Raw genomic sequence first — 21140 nt, forward strand, 5'->3', positions numbered from 1 at the left:
GATGTCGCAACGGACATAGCGGCGAGGCTGTTTTAAGTCCAGGGTTCATGGTAAAGCGACTGTGGTGACATCGATAATCCATGTGCGTGGGTAAGGTGTGAAGAAGAATCTCTAAGTAGGCAGGTTTTACACCAAGAGACTCGAGACCTGCTCACGCATATTATGAAAAAAAACCGTTGCCGACTTTGCTGTTGATTGAAGGACGCAAAACAGCCCGTCGCAGGCCGGCGCCAAAACTTTCTGAAGGGAATCACGCCAGAGAAATTCGTGAATGGAAGACGTGAGGTCAGGATGCACAAGGAAGCTGTGGTCCGATATGCGAAGATGTACAGTGCGTAGAAACTTCAAACGATCCTGGAGGCACTGGGAGCTGTGTTTTGGCTGGAGTGGTACATCCTTCGAGGAAAAGAAGTCACCAGGAAGCCGCAAGGAATCATCGAAAACGAGGCCGGCCGCCGAATAGCCTAGTGTGTTGCGATAAACCATTCGCACACCAAGCAATGCGCAAGGGAATGGTCAACCCTATGCTCGCGGTCGAGGCAGTCTTCAGCTGGTGGTGTGGCCGCTCGACCATGCCGTTGGCGCAGTGTTGGTAAGCCGCGGTTTAGCAGTGAGTTGTGTCGAGGTAATGAGCGAGAGGCGCAAATAAGGCGGATTCAGACTTCCGCCTGTGAGCTGTCTTGACAGTTCTGTAATAGCCGAAGCGCGATATCAGGGCGGACCTGAAGGCTTGGGGAAAAAATTCGGCAGTGATATCTTGTGCGGGCACGGCCTCAGGCGAACGCGTAAAGCGCTCCACATTGTTTTGCACGTACTCCTACCTGCAGCCACCTGACGAAGTGATTAGTCCAACCACGTCGATGTGCATGTGGTTGAAGCACCGGTCGGGTATCTGCAAAGGCAGCATCGGGGACCTCATATGCCCCATCACTTTCGGCGAACTGACATTGGCCTTTCTTTTGCGTGGGTATTTGCCGTAGTGCGTTTTTTTATTCGCTCTCACCTCTGCTGGTGACATCTGGAGCGACTGCTGTAAACAAAAGAAGCATGGAGCTCAAGCAGATATAAATCGCTGATCAGACTAGGCAAAAGCAAAACCAATGCGACCGCATTGGTCTCTTTGATCGACCTTTGCGTGAAGGTCAGCTGTATTTTTTAGTGTATGTATTATAGTGACGGCGGTCGAGACTATGGCTCCCATCCGTAGGAGACATGTTTTTCGTTGTTAGTAAAATGATCAATTCGTTTCTGCAGTGAAAAGCAAGAATTCTGTGCATTAAACCAATAGAAATGCTTGACAAAATACTTGTTTGCAGAACGTGCTTTGGGAAACTTTGTCCGGCTGTGGAAAGCGTGAAACGGCGTTGACCCTTTAAATGTTTGACAGAGCTGGCTTACGTAACGTACTTTGGAAATGTTTTCTTTTCTTTTTTGCCAGAGAATAACACTAACTATGAATGCGGAACGGCGATGCTCGCTGACAAATGATAATACCGTTAGGGTAGAAGCACGCCATGAAACAGATAGAAAAAAAATTAAAACGCATTTTAGATCAGAACGGGAACATTTCACCGGATGTGCGTGCAAAAAATGAAGCCATGTGTCAAGTTTTACAACACTGCTGCTGAGTGCCCGGTTTTCGCAAAGAACGTCCGACGGCTTACTCGCTCGAGCCCTTTCCTTTCTATGTTACTGAAATTTACTTTTGAAACATCCAAATTTTATGCTCAGCTTTTTTTGTTTTAGTTTTGAGCGGTTAATGATGAGCTAAACTTGAAGTCGTCTGAGGAGACCAATATTTCCCTTTATTTATTAACCTATGTGCACAGTGTGTTTTGTAATTTATATTTTCAGAGGTTGGGGGGCACCGACACTACACGTCACTACACGTTAATAGCAGGCTTAATGTTCTTAAAGTTGTCCTAAGTAATGGGCTCTTTCGATGGCGCGTAGTAACTGGCTTGTTCATGCCAACGAATCCCATATATCCCAGGAACCTTTGTCCTCGCTTATTCGTGCAAAGGTTCTATAGAGTGATTGCATATCTCTTACTAGTTTTTACAATAGCACACCTCACATCGATGCTTCGTTTGCTCACGCGGTGAAAAAATATGTGGGGATGTATGAGACGCGAATCTTTAATGAGGGGGATAATTAAAAGCTATACATCTAGCTCTGCCGAAATGGAAGCACCAAACAGACGGATGCAGAGCGTGAGCCGTCTGGGTAGTTATGTCACGCGGACGAAAGCAATGTCTGAGGCTTGTCGAGGGAACACTGGTAATTACGGGAGCGCGTACGGGGAACTACAACGCATGTCTAGCTGCATTTAAGAATCATGTACCCCTTGCGTCACAGTGGCACAGCTTGGCTCACGTGGTATGTGCCACGGCGTGCTCTTTTTGCGAACAGACAGCTTGGGCCGCGGTGCGCGGCTGTGTATGTGTTCCAAAAAACAAATTTGGGTCACGGGGTTTGTGAAAGCGGTCGTGTGCCACTGGGTGTGTGCTCATTCTGCGATGATCCCCCAGAATGGGTTTGTGCCACTGTGGACACAAGTGGTACAGAAGCCTTAGTTACATTTTAGATATATTTCTTACTCCTCTGTGAACGCACCTCTCAACAGCGTTCTTCCCGTGGCAAGAATAAAGCACTGCTCTCCTCCTCACTAAACAGAGCTGACAACTACGGGCTCTAAGGCTGTGTTTCTGCAACCCTTTTTGGAGCAATGCTCAGCCCCTTAAGATTCCCCTCGCCTTCCTTAAAAGGCGACTCCGGCGATTTTTCGATGTTCACTGACCTTAATAAAGTTTTGAATATATGTTCTCTTTTGCACACTGATTATCTGTGCCAAGCTATATTGCTGCTAGTCATTTAGTTTTCCTGAAAACGAATTTTACAGATTGGTTGCGTTCCCTACCCATGGCTTTCTACTGGCCACCCCGTGTTTGTGACGTCAGAGACTGCACCGCCACTGCCGATGAAATCGTCGCTTAAATCGCCGCTGTCTTGTTCAGAAACTCCGTAAAAACTTCCTGTCTCGTCAGGAGACATCATCAGCTTCGCTTCTTTGGCGTTAGCGCCAAGGGTACTGCGTGTTTACATTATGTTATTGTAGGATCTGACGTCATCGACTTATTGTGCCGTCACAGGAATCAGCTACCCGTTTAGGTTTCAGTATCTCGTTTATTTGTTATTTAAAATTATTGATGAATTTGTAAGCAAACTGAATCACCCTACCGGTGACAGGACTGTTAATGCCATTTGAAAATGACAATATCGTTATACGATTGAAAAATACTCCGCAGTTGCCCTTTAAGGCACTTAGCTGTGCTGCCAAATGAGATGCAGAAAATAGCGCATTTTCCTCATCACAATCTCTCTCTCGTGTCATATTTTAGTGCTGCTTTCTCGCTAGCTCAAGCAAGCATTACCTAAGTAGCTTCCAACATTCGATTTGATCTGCGTGTTTTGGAGCATTTAGCTTTCGCTTGGAACTAACGGCAATTTGCTTACGATTCTAACTGCTCCCGTGGGCCTATCGCGAAGACAGTGCAGTCAAACAAAACGGTAATAAACCACACGGTGGTGCGGCCCCGCACGGCGGTAAGATGCATGAGCGTTATCGCATGCTGCGACAGCTAGCATTTTGAGACGCTGTCGTTGAGACGCTACGTCTCAGGTAGAAGTCGCTGCATGGGTTCCGAGCTGGTATTTGAGGAAGTGGTGCCATGGATAAGGAACGCTGCCAAGGGGTGCGCAAGCCATATTGCAGATTGTGCAACATAGTGCCAGAAATAACCACCTTCTAAGGCACGCGAAACGCGTTATGGATAGGAACCAGGACTGGCTCTTCATATTTTTTTCGCTGTTTCTGCGAAGCTACGTTAATGAATCTTGAGAACCTATTTTTTTAGGTGAATAACAATTTTCCTGCGGCGTAAATAACAATGGACGCAGAAATTGAAGATGCATCATTGTTAATTGAATCAAACTTGTAATATTGGACACTGACACTGGCTTCCGCAGGCTTCCTGTTTATTTCGACATCTCCCTGGTCTGTACTGTTCACTCAGCCAACCCAGCATTATTCTCTTGTGCGACGAGGAAGCCACCTGCACATTTAAAATAATAAGACCAAAACCAGCACTCATGTGCCTGCGTCTGTTTCAGTCTCCAACGAGTGACAGTTCTTCCTCTTGACTTGAAGAAGATCTATCGCCCAAAACTTTAGATCTGTCGCGTAGGGTACAACAAGTGGTGCGTGTATAATTGTTGTGTTTGGCTCGATCGTCTAAGAACTATGAACTTCTGCTAAAGTTTCCGTGTGTACTAACAAAACACGTCTTTAACAATGGACGCACAATGTACACAGCTTAGAAGATCAACCCATAGGCCATTTGTGCAACGTTGTATTTGGTGACGCAGGCTGACCAGCAGCCGGCGCACTACGATAGACTTAAGGACTCGCAGACCCACTCCGTATTTGCGCTTCGAGCAATTCTGGACGCACTGCATAATCGAGCAAAGCCAGCTTCCCTTTGATACCATCTCAAGCCATTTCTTTCGCACACACACAAACAAAAAACGCATTAAAGTGCGCTGCTTGTTTTGCGAACAAAAACCTGAAACTTAACAGCGTTTCTACAGTTCATCTCACCGTGTATGCAGCTGAACCGACGCAGTACGTAGATGTCTGCACACCGGCGACAGTAGAGACCTCTTATACAGCACTCGACAATCATTTTTCATCATCATCATCATCAGCCTGGTTACGCCCACTGCAGGGCAAAGGCCTCTCCCATACTTCTCCAACAACCCCGGTCATGTACTAATTGTGGCCATGCCGTCCCTGCAAACTTCTTAATCTCATCCGCCCACCTAACTTTCAGCCGCCCCCTGCTACGCTTCCCTTCCCTTGGGATCCAGTCCGTAACCCTTAATGACCATCGGTTATCTTCCCTCCTCATTACATGTCCTGCCCATGCCCATTTCTTTTTCTTGATTTCAACTAAGATGTCATTAACTCGCGTTTGTTCCCTCACCCAATCTGCTCTTTTCTTATCCCTTAACGTTACACCTATCATTCTTCTTTCCATAGCTCGTTGTGTCGTCCTCAATTTGAGTAGAACCCTTTTCGTTAGCCTCCAGGTTTCTGCCCCGTAGGTGAGTACTGGTAAGACACAGCTATTATATACTTTTCTCTTGAGGGATAACGGCAACCTGCTGTTCATGATTTGGGAATGCCTGCCAAACGCACTCCAGCCCATTCTTATTCTTCTGATTATTTCCGTCTCATGATCCGGATCCGCCGTCACTACCTGCCCTAAGTAGATGTATTCCCTTACGACTTCCAGTGCCTCGCTGCCTATTGTAAATTGCTGTTCCCTCCCGAGACTGTTAAGCATTACTTTAGTTTTCTGCAGATTAATTTTTAGAACCACTGTTCTGCTTTGCCTCTCCAGGTCAGTGAGCATGCATTGCAATTGGTCCCCTGAGTTACTAAGCAAGGCAATATCATCAGCGAATCGCAAGTTACTAAGGTATTCTCCATTAACTTTTATCCCCAATTCTTCCCAATCCAGGTCTCTGAATACCTCCTGTAAACACGCTGTGAATAGCATTGGAGATATCGTATCTCCCTGCCTGACGCCTTTCTTTATTGGGATTTTGTTGCTTGCTTTATGGAGGACTACGGTGGCTGTGGAGCCGCTATAGATATCTTCCAGTATTTTTACATATGGCTCATCTACACCCTGATTCCGTAATGCCTCCATGACTGCTGAGGTGTCGACTGAATCAAACGCTTTCTCGTAATCAATGAAAGCTATATATAAGGGTTGGTTATATTCTGCACATTTCTCTATCACTTGATTGATAGTGTGAATATGGTCTATTGTTGAGTAGCCTTTACGGAATCCTGCCTGGTCCTTTGGTTGACAGAAGTCTAAGGTGTTCCTGATTCTATTTGCAATTACCTTAGTAAATAGTTTGTAGGCAACGGACAGTAAGCTGATCGGTCTATAATTTTTCAAGTCTTTGGCGTCCCCTTTCTTATGAATTAGGATTATGTTAGCGTTCTTCCAAAATTCCGGTACGCTCGAGGTCATGAGGCATTGCGTATACAGGGTGGCTAGTTTCTCTAGAACAATCTGTCCACCATCCTTCAACAAATCTGCTGTTACCTGATCCTCCCCAGCTGCCTTCCCCCTTTGCATATCTCCTAAGGCTTTCTTTACTTCTTCCGGCGTTACCTTCGGGATTTCGAATTCCTCTAGACTATTTTCTCTTCCATTATCGTCGTGGGTGCCACTGGTACTGTATAAATCTCTATAGAACTCCTCAGCCACTTGAACTATCTCATCCATATTAGTAATGATATTGCCGGCTTTGTCTCTTAACGCATACATCTGATTCTTGCCAATTCCTAGTTTCTTCTTCACTGTTTTTAGGCTTCCTCCGTTCCTGAGAGCATGTTCAATTCTATCCATATTATACTTCCTTATGTCAGCTGTCTTACGCTTGTTGATTAACTTCGAAAGTTCTGCCAGTTCTATTCTAGCTGTAGGGTTAGATGCTTTCATACATTGGCGTTTCTTGATCAGATCTTTCGTCTCCTGGGATAGTTTGCTGGTATCCTGCCTAACGGAGTTACCACCGACTTCCACTGCACGCTCCTTAATGAGGCCCACAAGATTGTCGTTCATTGCTTCAACACTAAGGTCCTCTTCCTGAGTTAAAGCTGAATACCTGTTCTGTAGCTTGATACGGAATTCCTCTATTTTCCCTCTTACCGCTAACTCATTGATCGGCTTCTTATGTACCAGTTTCTTCCGTTCCCTCCTCAGGTCTAACCTAATTCGAGTTCTTACCATCCTGTGGTCACTGCAGCGCACCTTGCCGAGAACGTCCACATCTTGTATGATGCCAGGGTTAGCGCAGAGTATGAAGTCTATTTCATTTCTAGTCTCGCCGTTCGGGCTCCTTTTTAGGATCATTTTTAGGATCACTGTAATTGCGGACGATTTCCTTATTTCATTGTACCTTGTGTTACAGTGCGATGTGCTTGGAGGGTACATAATAAATGCAAGGAAATTCTTGTACATACGTTCGCTGCAGTAGTGATCTATAAGTGTGAAAGACAATTTTATTCTACTAACACACCAAGCGCCGGCCTTTGCTAAGGGAAAGTTTAATTACCAAGAGGTTAGCCTACAGGAGCTATTCTAGGAATCAATCGATCAACTGCAATTAAGTAGCAGAGTAGATTTCATATTAAAGCACACTTCAGCAATGTACACTATCAGCCAGCACATTACATTATCAGCAGCAGCATGGATCTGTACTCCGCAGAAAACATTTAAAAAATAAAAAGAAGAGAAAGTGTGAGTGCAAATTTAATACATAAGAGTTAGGAGAACGCACAGAAACCCAAGCGAAATAGTCCATGCAAAATACTAGATACAGCAAATGAAAAAGTTACATTTTCTGATGGAAACAAGCTATATGTAAATTTTGCGAAGTTCGGACCTGCTACATGAAGTAACGGCTATACCATCCCGCTATATTTCATTTAAAACAAAGAGCAGTGTACTTATCAACATTTGGGCACCGTAATTTGTTCGAGATGTTCTATGAAACTTCCTTAATTGGTTAATTCTGCTATGTAATTATGGGTCGAAATAAAAATGTTTACTTTATACTAAAATCGTAAAGCTAGCCGTAATTCATAACAATAAAAGACTTTCAGAAAATCAGCAATTCGGATGAGCTGGACAGTGGGATGATCTCGGCCTAAGTTGTGTATTCGGAATAGAAATTCTTTTTTTATAGACAAACTTATTCCAGCAACGTATGGTTGGCGGTGCCTCAGACAATTTGGCAGTATCTCATTTGCGACATGTATATAAATATAAAAACAACTTCAATAGGCAGGCTATGATTATTACGGCATAAAAGACGTGGGTTACATGCACATCCCAGAGCAACTTCTCTGTAAACAAAACGCCGAGTTCTTTGAAAGCTGGCACAATTAATATGTTATCGGAATGAAAACTAAAAAAAACAAAGTCCACTTTTACCTTTCGGATCGAAAAACAGAACTTGTTTTCGTACCATTAAGTTGTGAAGCATTGAAACGCGACAAACGCTCGAGCATGGCAAGCATTTGGCTAGCTTTGCTCATTAATTGATCAGGACCTCTTCCGTCAATAAAAATACGCTGGTGTCATTGGCGCACACAAGAGAATATTGATAAGAGTGAATACCGCATTTTTGTATAAATTAAAAAAAATCGAGCAGGGTATTGAACAGCACCGTTTAACGAGATGCCTAATTGTGTGTTTCTTTAGGTAACACGGTGCAACGCGCTTTATTTAAAACTGCGCCGGCAATACTTCTGTCACACGGCACATGTAGTGTCATTCACAGTAAATGAGAGAGAGAGAGAACCCTTTAATGAAAGGCAGAGGTTTTGGCCGGCGTACATTCATTCCGAATGTCATCGTTATCTTGCGTTCCCCGTCTACACAGGCATAAAAAGAGGCGTTCGGAATTGATGGCGATGTTTATCGGCACCTTGCGCACGCAGGCACTCGGAAATCGACATGTATACTTTCAGGTTGCGCTTCGCCCTTGGCAGATCACTGAGGTGGTCTTGGCACACTTTCAGCAGCACCCGCCTCTCGTCGTTAGTCCAGTGCGCTTTTCGCTTCTCCGCAGACAAAGCAGAGTTGGTTTCCGTGGTTGTTGGATAGGCTTTAGCGTGGCACCACTTTGAAAACAATATGAAGAAATTGAAAAAAAAATAAACAGACGAGCGTTTGTAAACATGGCCGACAAGAGGTGCTAGCGTCCAAGAATACAGCTGCACAAGCTACTTGAACGATCGCGCTGTATGTCGCAAATGTGTTAAAAAGTTAATAACAGCAATTATGACAACCTTTACACTGATTACATTTCGTCTTAGCTTATCGATTCCGTAATCTTTTGCCAAGTTCCTGCCGTCGAGATGACACAAGTCGCGCTTGCGTGAGTTCGGGAAACTCATCCAATGAGCGAATGCCATTAGTTGCGAATGTCATTCACTATGCTCGTGTAGAAGCAACAGAAATGGCATTAAGACGCAATCTCATTCGCTTCGAATGACATTACACGTGCCGTGTGAGTGGGGTATAAATCTACACATATTCCGTAAGAAGAATAGAAAGCTAAACAGGACCTCATCGAGAACCACTTCTTGGCCTATAGTGTAGAAGAGAAGCGGACATGTTAGACACGACCTGCGTTTGCGTAATGGAGCGCCTAGTGTTTTTTGAAAATTCTAGCTGCCTTCGTGAGATCTCATTCAGCACAAATTGGAATCGCGAAGAGCACTGTATACATGTAACTTACGCGACTGCAAAAATAACATAGACCCCCTATCGTTCCACGGTCACCCATTTTATTTAAAACTGCCTGAGATGGTCCAACGGCACATTGCCTTTAGATTGGAAAACGGCAAACATCATTCCAATTCATAAATCTGGTGATACGCACAACCCTTATAAATATAGACCCATTAGTTTGACTTTAGTGCCCTGCAAGATAATGGAGCACGTAATTTATTCTCAGGTAATGAATCACCTTGAATCTAACAACTTCTTTGCGTCTAGCCAACATGGTTTTCGTAAACCATCCTCCTGTGATACCCAGTTTTACTAATGACTTGCATTCCAACTTGGACGCAGGATTTCTTACGGACTGTATTTTTCTTGATTTCGCTAAAGTTTTTGATAAAGTGCACAACACATTACTGCTATCTAAAATCAGCGCACTAAACATTGATACTAATGTACCTAATTGGTTAAAAGCTTTTCTGACACACCACAGCAATTTGTAAGCGCTAATGAAGTTAATTCAATTCTAACACCCGTCAAATCTCGTGTTCCACAAGGGTCTGTGCTGGGACCGCTGTTGTTTATGATCTACGACAACGATCTACCTGATAATATTTCGTCTAAAATTTGTCTTTTTGCAGATGACTGAGTAATATATCGTAAAATTACTAATGACATTAATATTTCATCTCTTCAGGACGATTTAAACACGCTGCATAACTGGAATATAAAATGCCACATGCAGCTTAACATCAAGAAATGTAAATTGATGCGACTATTCCGTATTAATGAAGCTTGTCCTGCCTATTTACTTGATGACATTCCTTTAGAGAGCGAAACAAACTACAAATATCTGGGCGTCCATATAACCTATAACTTATCCTGGAAGTACCATGTCAACTTTATAACAAGCAAAGCTAATCGCACACTCGGATATCTTCGCAGAAACTTCTCGCTCGCACAATTATCACTCAAGCATTTGTTATACACGACATATGTTCGCCCACAGTTGGAATATACATCATCAGTATGGGACCCACATCATGCCATATCAATTAACTGCCTTGAAAGTGTCCAGAACCACTCCACTCGGTGTATATACTAGCCAATTACCATCGTACGGCAAGCGTAATACAAATGAAGACTACACTGAACCTACCTTCGCTATTAACCCGCATGAAACAATCACGCTTATGCTTATTTCATAAGATTTACTACGAGAACACAATGCTTCGGTCGGCGTGGATTAATCCAGCACCATTCATCTCCTCACGTAGAGATCATACGCATAAGGTACATGTGCCTCGCTCTAACACACTAACATATTCGCAATGACTTTTACCCAAAACACGCAACGAATGGAACGGTCTGCCAGCATCTATTGTTAGTATAAGTAATCCTGTTCAATTAGAAATACTAAATTTTGTTAGCTACATGTAAATCATGAAACTTGCGTTCACTATGTCATATGACTTCTTATTGTATAAATACTATATTTGCAAATTAACTATGCATGTATTAACCTATCATTTCCAACTTGTGTATTGAAAAGTGTATCATGAGATTTCTATGGTGAGCTACCACTATTATTTCTTGTTTATGATGTGCAATTTAGTGAGCTAGCATAATTTTTCATTGTTACTTATACTGTGCCTTTTCTGTATATCATTTTTTACCTCCTTTATGTAGCCTCTCCCCTCTGTAATATGTACTTACTCTCAGGGTACTGCAAATAAATAAATAAATAAATAAATGCACTGCGGTGATTGCGCGAAGGCCCACTGTCCGTGCAGACGTTACTGAAAGGCCGGCAGCGCCGATAATCGGCCCGAAAGGCCGTGAAAGCACTTTTGTGCTTTTTGAAAACGACTTGCTTGGGCAAGTGACCTTGCGCTGCTGTCTGCGCATGGGCACACGCTCACCGCCTCCCGCTCTCTCTCCCCTCTTTGTATTGGCCTGGGGCCTTATAACGTAAAGTTATTCCAACATGTTTTTATTCCAATCTCCTGACGTCAAACTTGCGTAAACGCCGACGCAAGCATTGGACAGTCACCCGCAGGGTTGTCTAAACAGACTAATCAGACACTCTCCCCCTTCATAGGAGGTCACTTTTGTTTGCTTGAAAAACTAATAACATTGCTTACACAATGAGCGGCTTGTCTTATCTAATTGGCCGACAAGAAGTGAGGAGCACGCTCAAGTGGAGAGCGATTCGATGGGGCCGAGCCACTTCACCGAAAATTGATAACCGGATGAAGGGGTGGAGCCCGCGTCTGCGGTTGGCCCGCTTTCCCTTGCTTAGCCTGCGTTGGCTAGTCGAAAATCACGGCGGCATGCAACGGAAGCTTAAGAATGACACTAAAACGAATCTTCAGCAAAGAAGCGTTGGTAGAACAAAGTCGTAAAAGTGCCGAAAGTGCTCGAAAACGTTACACGGCCACACAGAAAGCTTTGTGCGAAAGCCAGTGCCCGAGTGATCGGCGGCAGCCATCATTTATGTCTTTCGGAATGGGGCAGCCTGCGGCTATTCAGAAGAAAATTCAGTTTCGTTCGTCATATTAATGCATCTTTAACACGTACACGGTACTTTGACGCGTTGAGTTTTCGCAGTTTTGTGACGCCGCGTGACAGGCAGGTGAAGCAGGTGCAGCCCGGAAACTCTTGACCAATAGCCAAGGGCTAATGGGGAAATGCGTCAAATCAAAAAATACTATTTCTTTGTTCTGTCAAATCATACATAATCAGGGTGTACAAGTCATATCAGATGGGGAGCTATCGCAGTTTTCGTGATGTCGCGGCATTGACATGCGAAATGGGGGTGGTCCAAAAAAACTTTGTCCTATTGCGGAGGGCTGATTGCAGAATTCGAATAGAAAAGTTTGGAATAGATTTACGTTATATCGCCCCTGTTTGCTTTCCCTAGCGTATAGTAGCCAACAAGACGCGTTTTCGGTTAACAGTCTCACCTTATTTCCTCCCTCTATTTCTTTAGTTGTATGCCAGCTCGGACAAGTAAAGACCAATTACGTGCGCTTCGTTTTTATTAGGACATACGAAATGGTATATCAACCTACGCACTACACACGGGCGTCTTAGTATACAGGCGTATAGGTCAAGACATATTTGTCGCTATCTCTGCATACTATTATTCACCTGCTCGACCGCACCGATGAGCGTCAGAGACAGCGGCGATGGTGGTTTGGGAACGAAGTTAATTTTGAAGCAATGTCTGTCTATACTATATATTCTCATGCTTTGCTTTCGTAGTGTACGTTGCGCTTTATTGATGCTTTATAAGATAAATCAGGCAGTTTAAACATAAACTTCGCTTGCCGATTTATCCAATCACGTATGTATATACTAGTTCACGGGGAATAAGCCACTTCATCTCAACCTGTAGTAACACCATTAAGCCTCACCTTGAATGTCTCATCAACAATTTCCAACAAGATGTCGCAAGGAACGACTTTCTGCTTCCGATTTATTGGCATTGACCGATCGGGCCTCTAGCGTTTAATAACATTATTACTCACAAAAATTGCAGCAATGTTAAAGAGCGCTAATTCACACCCAACACGTTTCTCCTGGAGTTGACAATGTCGACGCCGGTCACAAAGCGTTTGATCATATTATACACGGTTTCGGACGCGTCGAACAGCACCTGGTGTCCAGAGCGAGTCAAAACAACATATGTCAGGTCCTTGGTCGTTCTGGCGTAGCCGACAAGTCTCGACCCGGGCCCGCACACATGCCAGGGTCTCCTCGCTGCCTTTCTCAGTGCCGCTGTCCCCGTCCAGTTGAGCGACAGCAAGTATTTCTCTTGCTTGACCGCTGGGAACACCGTGTCTAGCTGTCCCCAGAAGACCAGCATCTTCGTAGCGTCGAGCAGGTACTCGACTTTTTCTCGGAGGTCGACGATGTAGTCGCCGGCAAGGTACAGCATGACCAGCAGCCGGCTACTCTCCACTGTAGCCTGGGAACGCAGGTGGAGGGATCTCTTGAAAAGCGGCTTCTGCATATAGCGGTAGTAGTGGACGAACTCCCGGGGCCTCCGGCAACTGAGCAGGCTTCCGTGGTCACTGTAGCCGGTGAGGTTAGTGAAGAGGCTGCCCGAATGGTGCAGCCGGAAGACGGTGTGACTAAGGAGGTGCAGCGCCACAGTGCGGTTGGTGGTCCACAGCTGGCGGATGTGGTGCATCGTCTGTGCGAACATATTGCGCCCGTTGGCGTCGAGCATGCCGAAGTGGTACAGCGTGTCGGCAGAGTCCAAGTGGTCTAGGGGGCTGTTGAAGACTGGGGACCCAGCAATCACGCCGGACACCCTAAGCGGTAGGCCGGGATTCGTCATGAGGCTGTGAGCCAGGGCTACGGCTCCTCGAGCTGAATGGAGAAAGAAAAGCAGTGGCATTATGTTCAGGCGAAACACGAGCAGGGACAGCGGGTGAAATACGCCGCTTGCATTTGTGGGCCTGTAGACAGGCACTACGCATTTATGAAGGGGAACGCGAGAGTGCATGAGCTGCATTCTGCGTCGGCCGCTTATGCCGCTGCCAACTAGTGGTTGGAAGGGTGATAGTGATGATATGATGATAATGATGGTGATGATGATGATGGTTTCTACTGGTATTCGCTTTGAAACGGAACGGCGACCGTCGGCTAATATGCGTAAGCTTATTATCTTGTACCATATCTATTACAATCTTGTATTTTGCCTGTCGACTATATCGTGTAAAATTGTCCATGCATCTGAGGATCCCACGCCCCATATCTCTCCTGCTCATTTTCCACCAATACTTTTATGCCTCTTTCTCATGTAGACCGCTGTCCTGTTAACGCTTCTATTAGTTTTGAACCGCAGTGCCTCTGAAAGATCGACGTTCTCTACGGCTATGGCTGGATAAATGCCATGAGATATCTTTGCTCAGTCGTCTTGCTTGAAAAATCGAGACCCTGTCAGCTTTTCATGGTTTAGCAAAAATTTTCTTTCCTCATTAACGCACCGCATATGTAAAACTCCACAGACTAATTTGTTTTCATTCCTTGCATCAAGTTTACCCCCTCTGTTTCGGTAACTGCTTTTTTTTTCATGACTGAGCTGTCTACTTGGACTTCCAATTACCCTGTACTTATCTGACAGCAAGGTTGAGTGTGTAGGACCTAAACCTGGTATATTCATGAGCAGGCAATCGGAAGAACTACCAATGCCAAGCCACGAACAAAAAACTCTCTCGAACAGAGAAAAGGGGACGCGGCAGCCGTAGTTTCCGCCAGCGGCTGTCAAGCTTCTCGCCACCGCTAAGCGACGGCACCATAAGCGATTGCCGAGGATCAGAAGTCACGCGCACGCGTGTTCTGTTTACCAAAGGCGCTGCGTGTACTTGTTCTTCAAGGTTGATCGATTAAAAAAAAACTTTTCTCAGAAGAAAAGTAACTTGAGCCAGAACCAATATCACGATAACTGTCGACGTTATTGAGACCAACAATCAAGCACTAAAGCGACACACCGTATTCCTGAAGGCCCCTTTAGGAAATGTAGTGTCATTCCAAGAGTTTCATTGCTACGGCCATATGCGACCTGCACTGTCTCCGCGATCGGCCCACTTTGCTGACTCTCGCTCGTCAAGATCGGCCATGACCGCGACGGCATGACAACTGTATAACGGCGACGCAACGACGACGATCAAATGACAAAAAGAAAGGATTGACATTAGGGGAAAGACGAAGGTGGGAAAGACGACGAGGCCATGACAGCGATGGGGTGGAGATACTGAAGTGATGACAATGGTATAACGATTACCGCGTGACAAAGATAGTGTGAGGTCAATGGGACGTAGATGAAAGGTCAATAACGTAGATGAAACAATGAGGATGGTATGACGACGATGGCATGACGATAAGTAAATGACAATTCTGCTGTGATGATTATGGGATGGCGACGATGGCGTGACGACGACGGCACGACGAGAGTCGCATAGCGAAACTCGAGTGACGACGCCAGAATGACCACGACGGCATCGCGACCGCGAGCGGCTACCTAGGCGCAAGCTGGTAGACAACTTGAGTCACTGCGTGGCCGTAAGAGACAAGAAAAACACTCAAGGTATCTGAAGTAGGCAAAAAGGGCTAACAGCAGTAAAATACATTAAAAAATAAAGCTTTGACCACACAGGATTGCTTGACAAAAGAATAGCCAATGGGCTTGGCGCTGGGCTTGTTGGTTCATGGTATATAGTAAGATAAAGGAGCGTAAAAAAAGAGATGGGCAATACTTTGACGCTTGAATTGTTCAGTCTCGTCAGTGTCCATTTTTTGCGCTCCTTTAACTTTACTGTGACCCAATGGGTTTTCTTTATTTTCCTGCTGAGAGCTTGGCGAAACCGCTCGCTAATGGCCGCCAATCAGAGTGTTAAGAGAAATCTCCGCAAAACGTCTGAAATCTTCCATTTCACAGATTAGTGTGGGAAAATATATTGCCACTTGCGCGAAGTATTAACTCCTTTACTAAGTTTTGCTAAGAATAAAGCGCTTCGTGCAAGCAATCGAAGGGCAAAAATTAATTGCATAGCCCTGGAACTTCCGTACTTTAGAAAAACAGATCCGGAAAACGCTACAGCCCTCGTCTTGGGCAACGGTCTTTAGCTCAGTGCGGCAAGAGGTAACGGAGCAGCAAGAGCCTCGGTTTAACACTTTGTAGGGCAACATTTAGGTTTCTATGTTTGTTATAAATATTTTCTTTAAAAAACATATATGAGATTTGTGCGAGATAAACGCCGTTAGCTTTAAATAGTAACATTCTTTAAAGAAGAGCTGTACTTGCCGTTGCTACGCCCACTAAACCCCACTAATCGATCAAAGCCGACGCCCTAGCGCATTGACCACTTCCTGAGACACTAGTGACAGAAACTGCTACGTCTTTGCTGTCGTTCAAGGAGACAGTGGCCGCGTCAATTATTTTCTTAGGTATCGGGAGCAGTCATCTTTCCTCTACAAGGTAACCATCAGCGCAGTACACCATGCAACACTTTTATTAGCTTTCACTATTTAAAACCAGCACAAGCGCAACGCTTCACATCAAAATTATTCTTAAAAAAAATGTTTTTCTGTCGCAAGGTAAAACCCACATACAGGGAAAACACATAGAAGACAACACGGGCGGCCTTTGTTGTCTTCTAAGTTTCTTCCTTTTGTGTGTCTTTTCACTTGCGGCAAAAAAAAACGTGTCTTAGCAAGCACCAACTAGGCCGACAAGCAATTCTATTGCAAGAAATTATTTTTCTTGTCGTGTGTAGAAAGAGGGCTGTCATCTGCACCACTTGCTCCGCTGTCGAAAAATGACGATGGAGAAAACGCTGAGTCATTGAACGGTGAAATGACTAGCCCGGACGACAACCCGCTGCCAGTTCCGCAGCCAACAGTCTGCCGCCGAAACATCATCACCCGCAATAAAGGTGGATCGCCTTCTTGCTAACCGCCACACACCACCCGGAAAGCGACACAGACGCCGACCAATGTGAAGAAATTATCAGTGAGTAGAGATTTCGGCGCCGACGCGGAAGCCTTGTTCGCAATAGCTTTGTCAACGTGAATAATGAATGCGAATGAATGGTTATTTTTAATTATTACCTGACTGGAATGGCACAGTGGGTTATGGTACATATTTTAGTCTGAGACACCGAAATATTTAACAACCTGCGGCTTTTTTGTTTCCTGTGCACGGTACATGAGTGTTATTGCGGCTGTTGAAGCTTCCATCGAACCTCTGTCAACGTGCTTAGCAGGGAAACCCACTTGCACTGGGAGACTGCGGTGGCTGTGTATCAATCAAACAATAAATCAAAGTTAAAGATGAATGTGAATTTCCTGTAAATGCATTCAGATTCAGTTTGAACAAGGCTCAGCGTGGGGCCTGACAGGTCAACTCTTTTTTGTCTTGGCCGGCGTCAGTTACGCTCCTAAACCTTCTTGAGACGGCGCAATATTTTGTCACACCTTCGACGTTGTCGTACGTCGTGTTCCTAATCCTCTCGGGAATATATTTTGGCCCTGAATACATTTTGGTTCTGGCCCTCAAGTCGAAAGAATCGACGTGTCCTTCGCGCCAACGTTCTCAACTCACTTCCGTAACTCTCGCCGGCAACGTAGAGTTCGCGGTTCCTGTTCTCCGGGAACAACAGCAGGAACTGCCTGAGGAACTCTCGCAGGCCCGCCACGCAGTCGTCGATGCTGCGTGCGTAGCCCATCGGGGACTTGCTGAAGCTGAAGCCCGACCCTACCGGCTGGTCTAGGAAGATGACGTTGAACATCCTCTGGACGGTGTGCGGTCTCCGGTAGAGGATCCCCTCCGAGTTGACGCCCAGAGGGCCGACCTCCAGGAACTGGCCGAACGTGCCCGACTTGCCGGGACCTCCTTGGAGGTATATCATGAGCGGCGCTCGCTCGGGATTGATCTGATGAGGACGAACGCCAAAGAGAGAAGTTGCACACAAATTACGTGACGTTCAGGCCCAAAGTTTCACGGTTACCCGCAATGCTCAGTGGCTATGGCGTCGTGCTGCTCGAGGACACGGGTTCGATCCTGACCATGGCGGCCGTATTTCGATGGCGGGGGAAGGCAAGAACACTCGTGCACTGTGATTTAGGCGCCCCTCGAATAATTCAAAGTGGTCAGAATCAATCCGGAGTCCCTCCCTAGACGACGTGTCCCTTGATCGGATCGTGCTTTTGGCACGTAAAATCCCCGTAAGTCGCTCTTCTTTTTTAGGTTGGTGGCAACCTGACTGGCCGACAAAGACACGTCACCTAAAGACGTGAAGGGAGGGACAAGCCACAAGACTAGTGAAATGTACTGGATGCTGCGCAATGTCTGAAACGTTCGGATTAGTGCAGATTCGGCAGATCGAATCTCTGCCCCTCCACACCGTGACGCGCCCATTCAACATCAATTATGGGACACTTGCCGTGACGCAGCTGAATGCTTGCATTCCATGTCCTTCGTTTTTGGGTCAAACTCGATAATCTCACATCTTAGCACCTCGAACAAAATTTACGGAAATCTGAAGAAATTCGGTTTCTCCCCGAAGCTTGCCGTTTCGTAAAGGATAATTATAAATGCAGGTGTCACAAAACTTGCAAATGCAGCCCACATTTCGTGAGCAAGTTGTAAATATATGTCGTAGTAATAATACCAGCACTAATACGTCAATGTGATATTAGGCCCTATCTTCAATTAACACTCATACGAAAATCGGGGTGCTTAAACATATATATTTAGCAGCTCCGGCCTTGAGTAAACTAAACCAACGTTGTGACATTTTTAGTGGCCGGATTTACATGGTGCACAACAATCATGTAAACGCGGCGGTGTACTGGGAAGCGGATTGCTGCAGCGCTGACGTTGCTGTCGATTGTGAACGTTAGCTGCGACGTTGTGAAGATGTTTATCGAACTACATTCATTTTAACCAGCGCCAAAAAACACACGGACCAGGAAGACCACATGAGCAGCGCTGTCTAGTGATGCTCGTGTCTTTTTTGGTGCCGTTTAAAGTGAATGATCCGTACCAACTAGCTCGCACCCTGACGCTTCTAAGTTACCGAACCACGTTTCGTTCGAAGCAGGGTGGCTGATCAGTGTATTTGGTATTCCATTAATTTTGTTACAAGAGAATATACTGGGAGATAACCAGTAACGAATGACGACAGCAAGCAAGTATGAAAGACGCCACAGGCCTGGGATGAACGCAGAAATGCTCCCAATGCATAAAATAATGTAAGTCCACAATAGCCTTTTAGTATAAGGAAAAGCATTACACCTACTGCTACGCTTGCCCGTGTGCGCTTGTTTTTCTGCTTTTCCTGTGTTAAAAAAAGTGCACTGTAAAACAAAGTAAATAAGTCATCGCCGAACTTGCCCCTATGTTGTCTTTATTGCTATGGTTTCGCTTAAATTTATTCATGATTTCTGAGTACCGGCATTCGTAGAGACGAGCCCGCTACATAATGTGCGAGCAGATTTTATTGCTATTACATGTCCCTGTGAGTGATTTCACTCGTTTAATAGAACGTTTGCCTCTAAAGAGGTACTATTTATGTGTTAATCAGTAAATGTTACCAGGAAAATACCCGTATATCAGGCAGCCTCACAATAAAACCCCGAATTTATCCTCGGGTTTTCTCTCTAATATTACACTAAAATTTTCTCCCTCAATTTGAATTTTAAAGAAACGATTACAAACGGCCCTATAACATACTTAAGCGTACACGAGCATGCTGTGTTTGTTTCCACGGTTTTCAACAAGGCTTTCTTATAAGAGGTGAACTGTTCATGAAATCTAATTGCTATTGTTGTCAGTGCTACACCTACATTCACTTGAGACGACAATAGTTGATATTTGCACAAACAGCTAAGCACAAAATAAGCCAATACAAAACGTCACAGCATGCCATGGTGACTCAGTGGCTATGACGCTTTGCTGTTGAGTATATGATGTCGCTGGTTGAATTTTCAGCCATGGCGGTCCCTTTTCGACAGAGACTGAATACAAAAAGCAGTGTTATGCTAGGATTTTGGTGCACCTTAAAGAACCGCAGGTCGCGCTAAGTAACCGTAAGTTCGCCACTATGGCGTCCCTCATAAGACACTGTGAAATTCTTTTCGACAAAAGCAACACAGTAACTGGAAATTGACATTCAGTATAAATTAGGAGAATCCTTGCCATAGGTTCCTATTTTAGGTCTGTTGTCTTTGATGATCAGTTCTTGAGGACAAGTCTTCCGTCTTCTGGTATAACTGTGCAGCATTTGGCTTCCACGACAGTATAAACAAAGATCTTCGTTGTGATGCTCTTGTAAAGCAAGTACAAAGGTTCCTTTATAGCATCTTTTCATTTTCCTTGCATTTTCTTATCTTGTATGGTTGCCATGTTTCGTAATCTTTTCTGCGGTTTCAACATTATAAAAGCCATGATGGCACTACGTATTTTGTGGTTTTCGTTTCATATTGCAGGGCACATAGCAGTGGCACAAAGAGTTCGAAAGATAACTTTAATCAGGAAAAGATGAGCCCAAATCTTGCTAACTGGCCTACGAAATAGGAACTTCATAATTTGTATGTGTAACAACGCTTGTACGCCCACTAAGTAAATTGAGGCGAATGCTTCAATGTAATATAAAATTCTAATAAGCTAGTGGAGCAGTGATCTTAAAACTCAAACTTGCTCAAATACAGTCTCAGAGCAGCGTAATAGAAGTTACAGTTTTAACGCAATCACACTGCAGCACTGTTATAAGAGTTCACCGGGACTTTCTGTTTAAGTACTACACCCCTGACGAGACATGCCGACTTAAAAGCCAGCTCACAGCTGCTGTGTCTTGGAACTATCTAAACAAACACTAAGTAGGCTTTCGTATCAGACGAGGTACGTCTGGGCACATCAGAAGAAAAAGAATTAAACGTTTCCCTACGAGTGTTGCGTGTAGAACTTACAAAAGTGTACTTTTTAGCTATTATTCCTCCTCCTCATAAAGCTATCATTCCTCCTCAAATCTTGCAAAGCGTGTCAGCGCTGACGACAACCAGAATATGTAAAAAAAGTTTAGCTCTCGTTAGCTACACGGCGAATTCAAAAAGTGTTGCATCGCTTTTACGGCAATTTAGCACACTAAAAAATGCAATCGCAAGCGAAGTTATTTCTCGCTTGTATTGCAACATACGTCATATCCGACTCATCGTGACTGCCGTCGTCAGCATGATACCAACCCGCGA

At 44.8% G+C, this 21140-nt stretch overlaps 1 protein-coding gene across 1 annotated transcript; it reads right to left on the reverse strand.

Annotated features, from left to right (window-relative positions):
* Positions 1-12867: 12867 nt before the first annotated feature.
* On the reverse strand, positions 12868-17819 carry LOC142557039 (putative serine carboxypeptidase CPVL). Its single transcript, XM_075668586.1, has 2 exons — positions 17494-17819; positions 12868-13757 (listed from the first exon to the last, which is right to left on the reverse strand). Exons 1-2 carry the CDS (start codon positions 17798-17800, stop codon positions 12937-12939), a joined length of 1128 nt encoding a protein of 375 aa, XP_075524701.1. The 5' UTR covers positions 17801-17819; the 3' UTR covers positions 12868-12936.
* Positions 17820-21140: the final 3321 nt, after the last annotated feature.

Source organism: Dermacentor variabilis, chromosome 9, assembly GCF_050947875.1.
Source record: "Dermacentor variabilis isolate Ectoservices chromosome 9, ASM5094787v1, whole genome shotgun sequence".
NCBI classification, from domain to species: Eukaryota; Metazoa; Arthropoda; class Arachnida; order Ixodida; family Ixodidae; genus Dermacentor; species Dermacentor variabilis.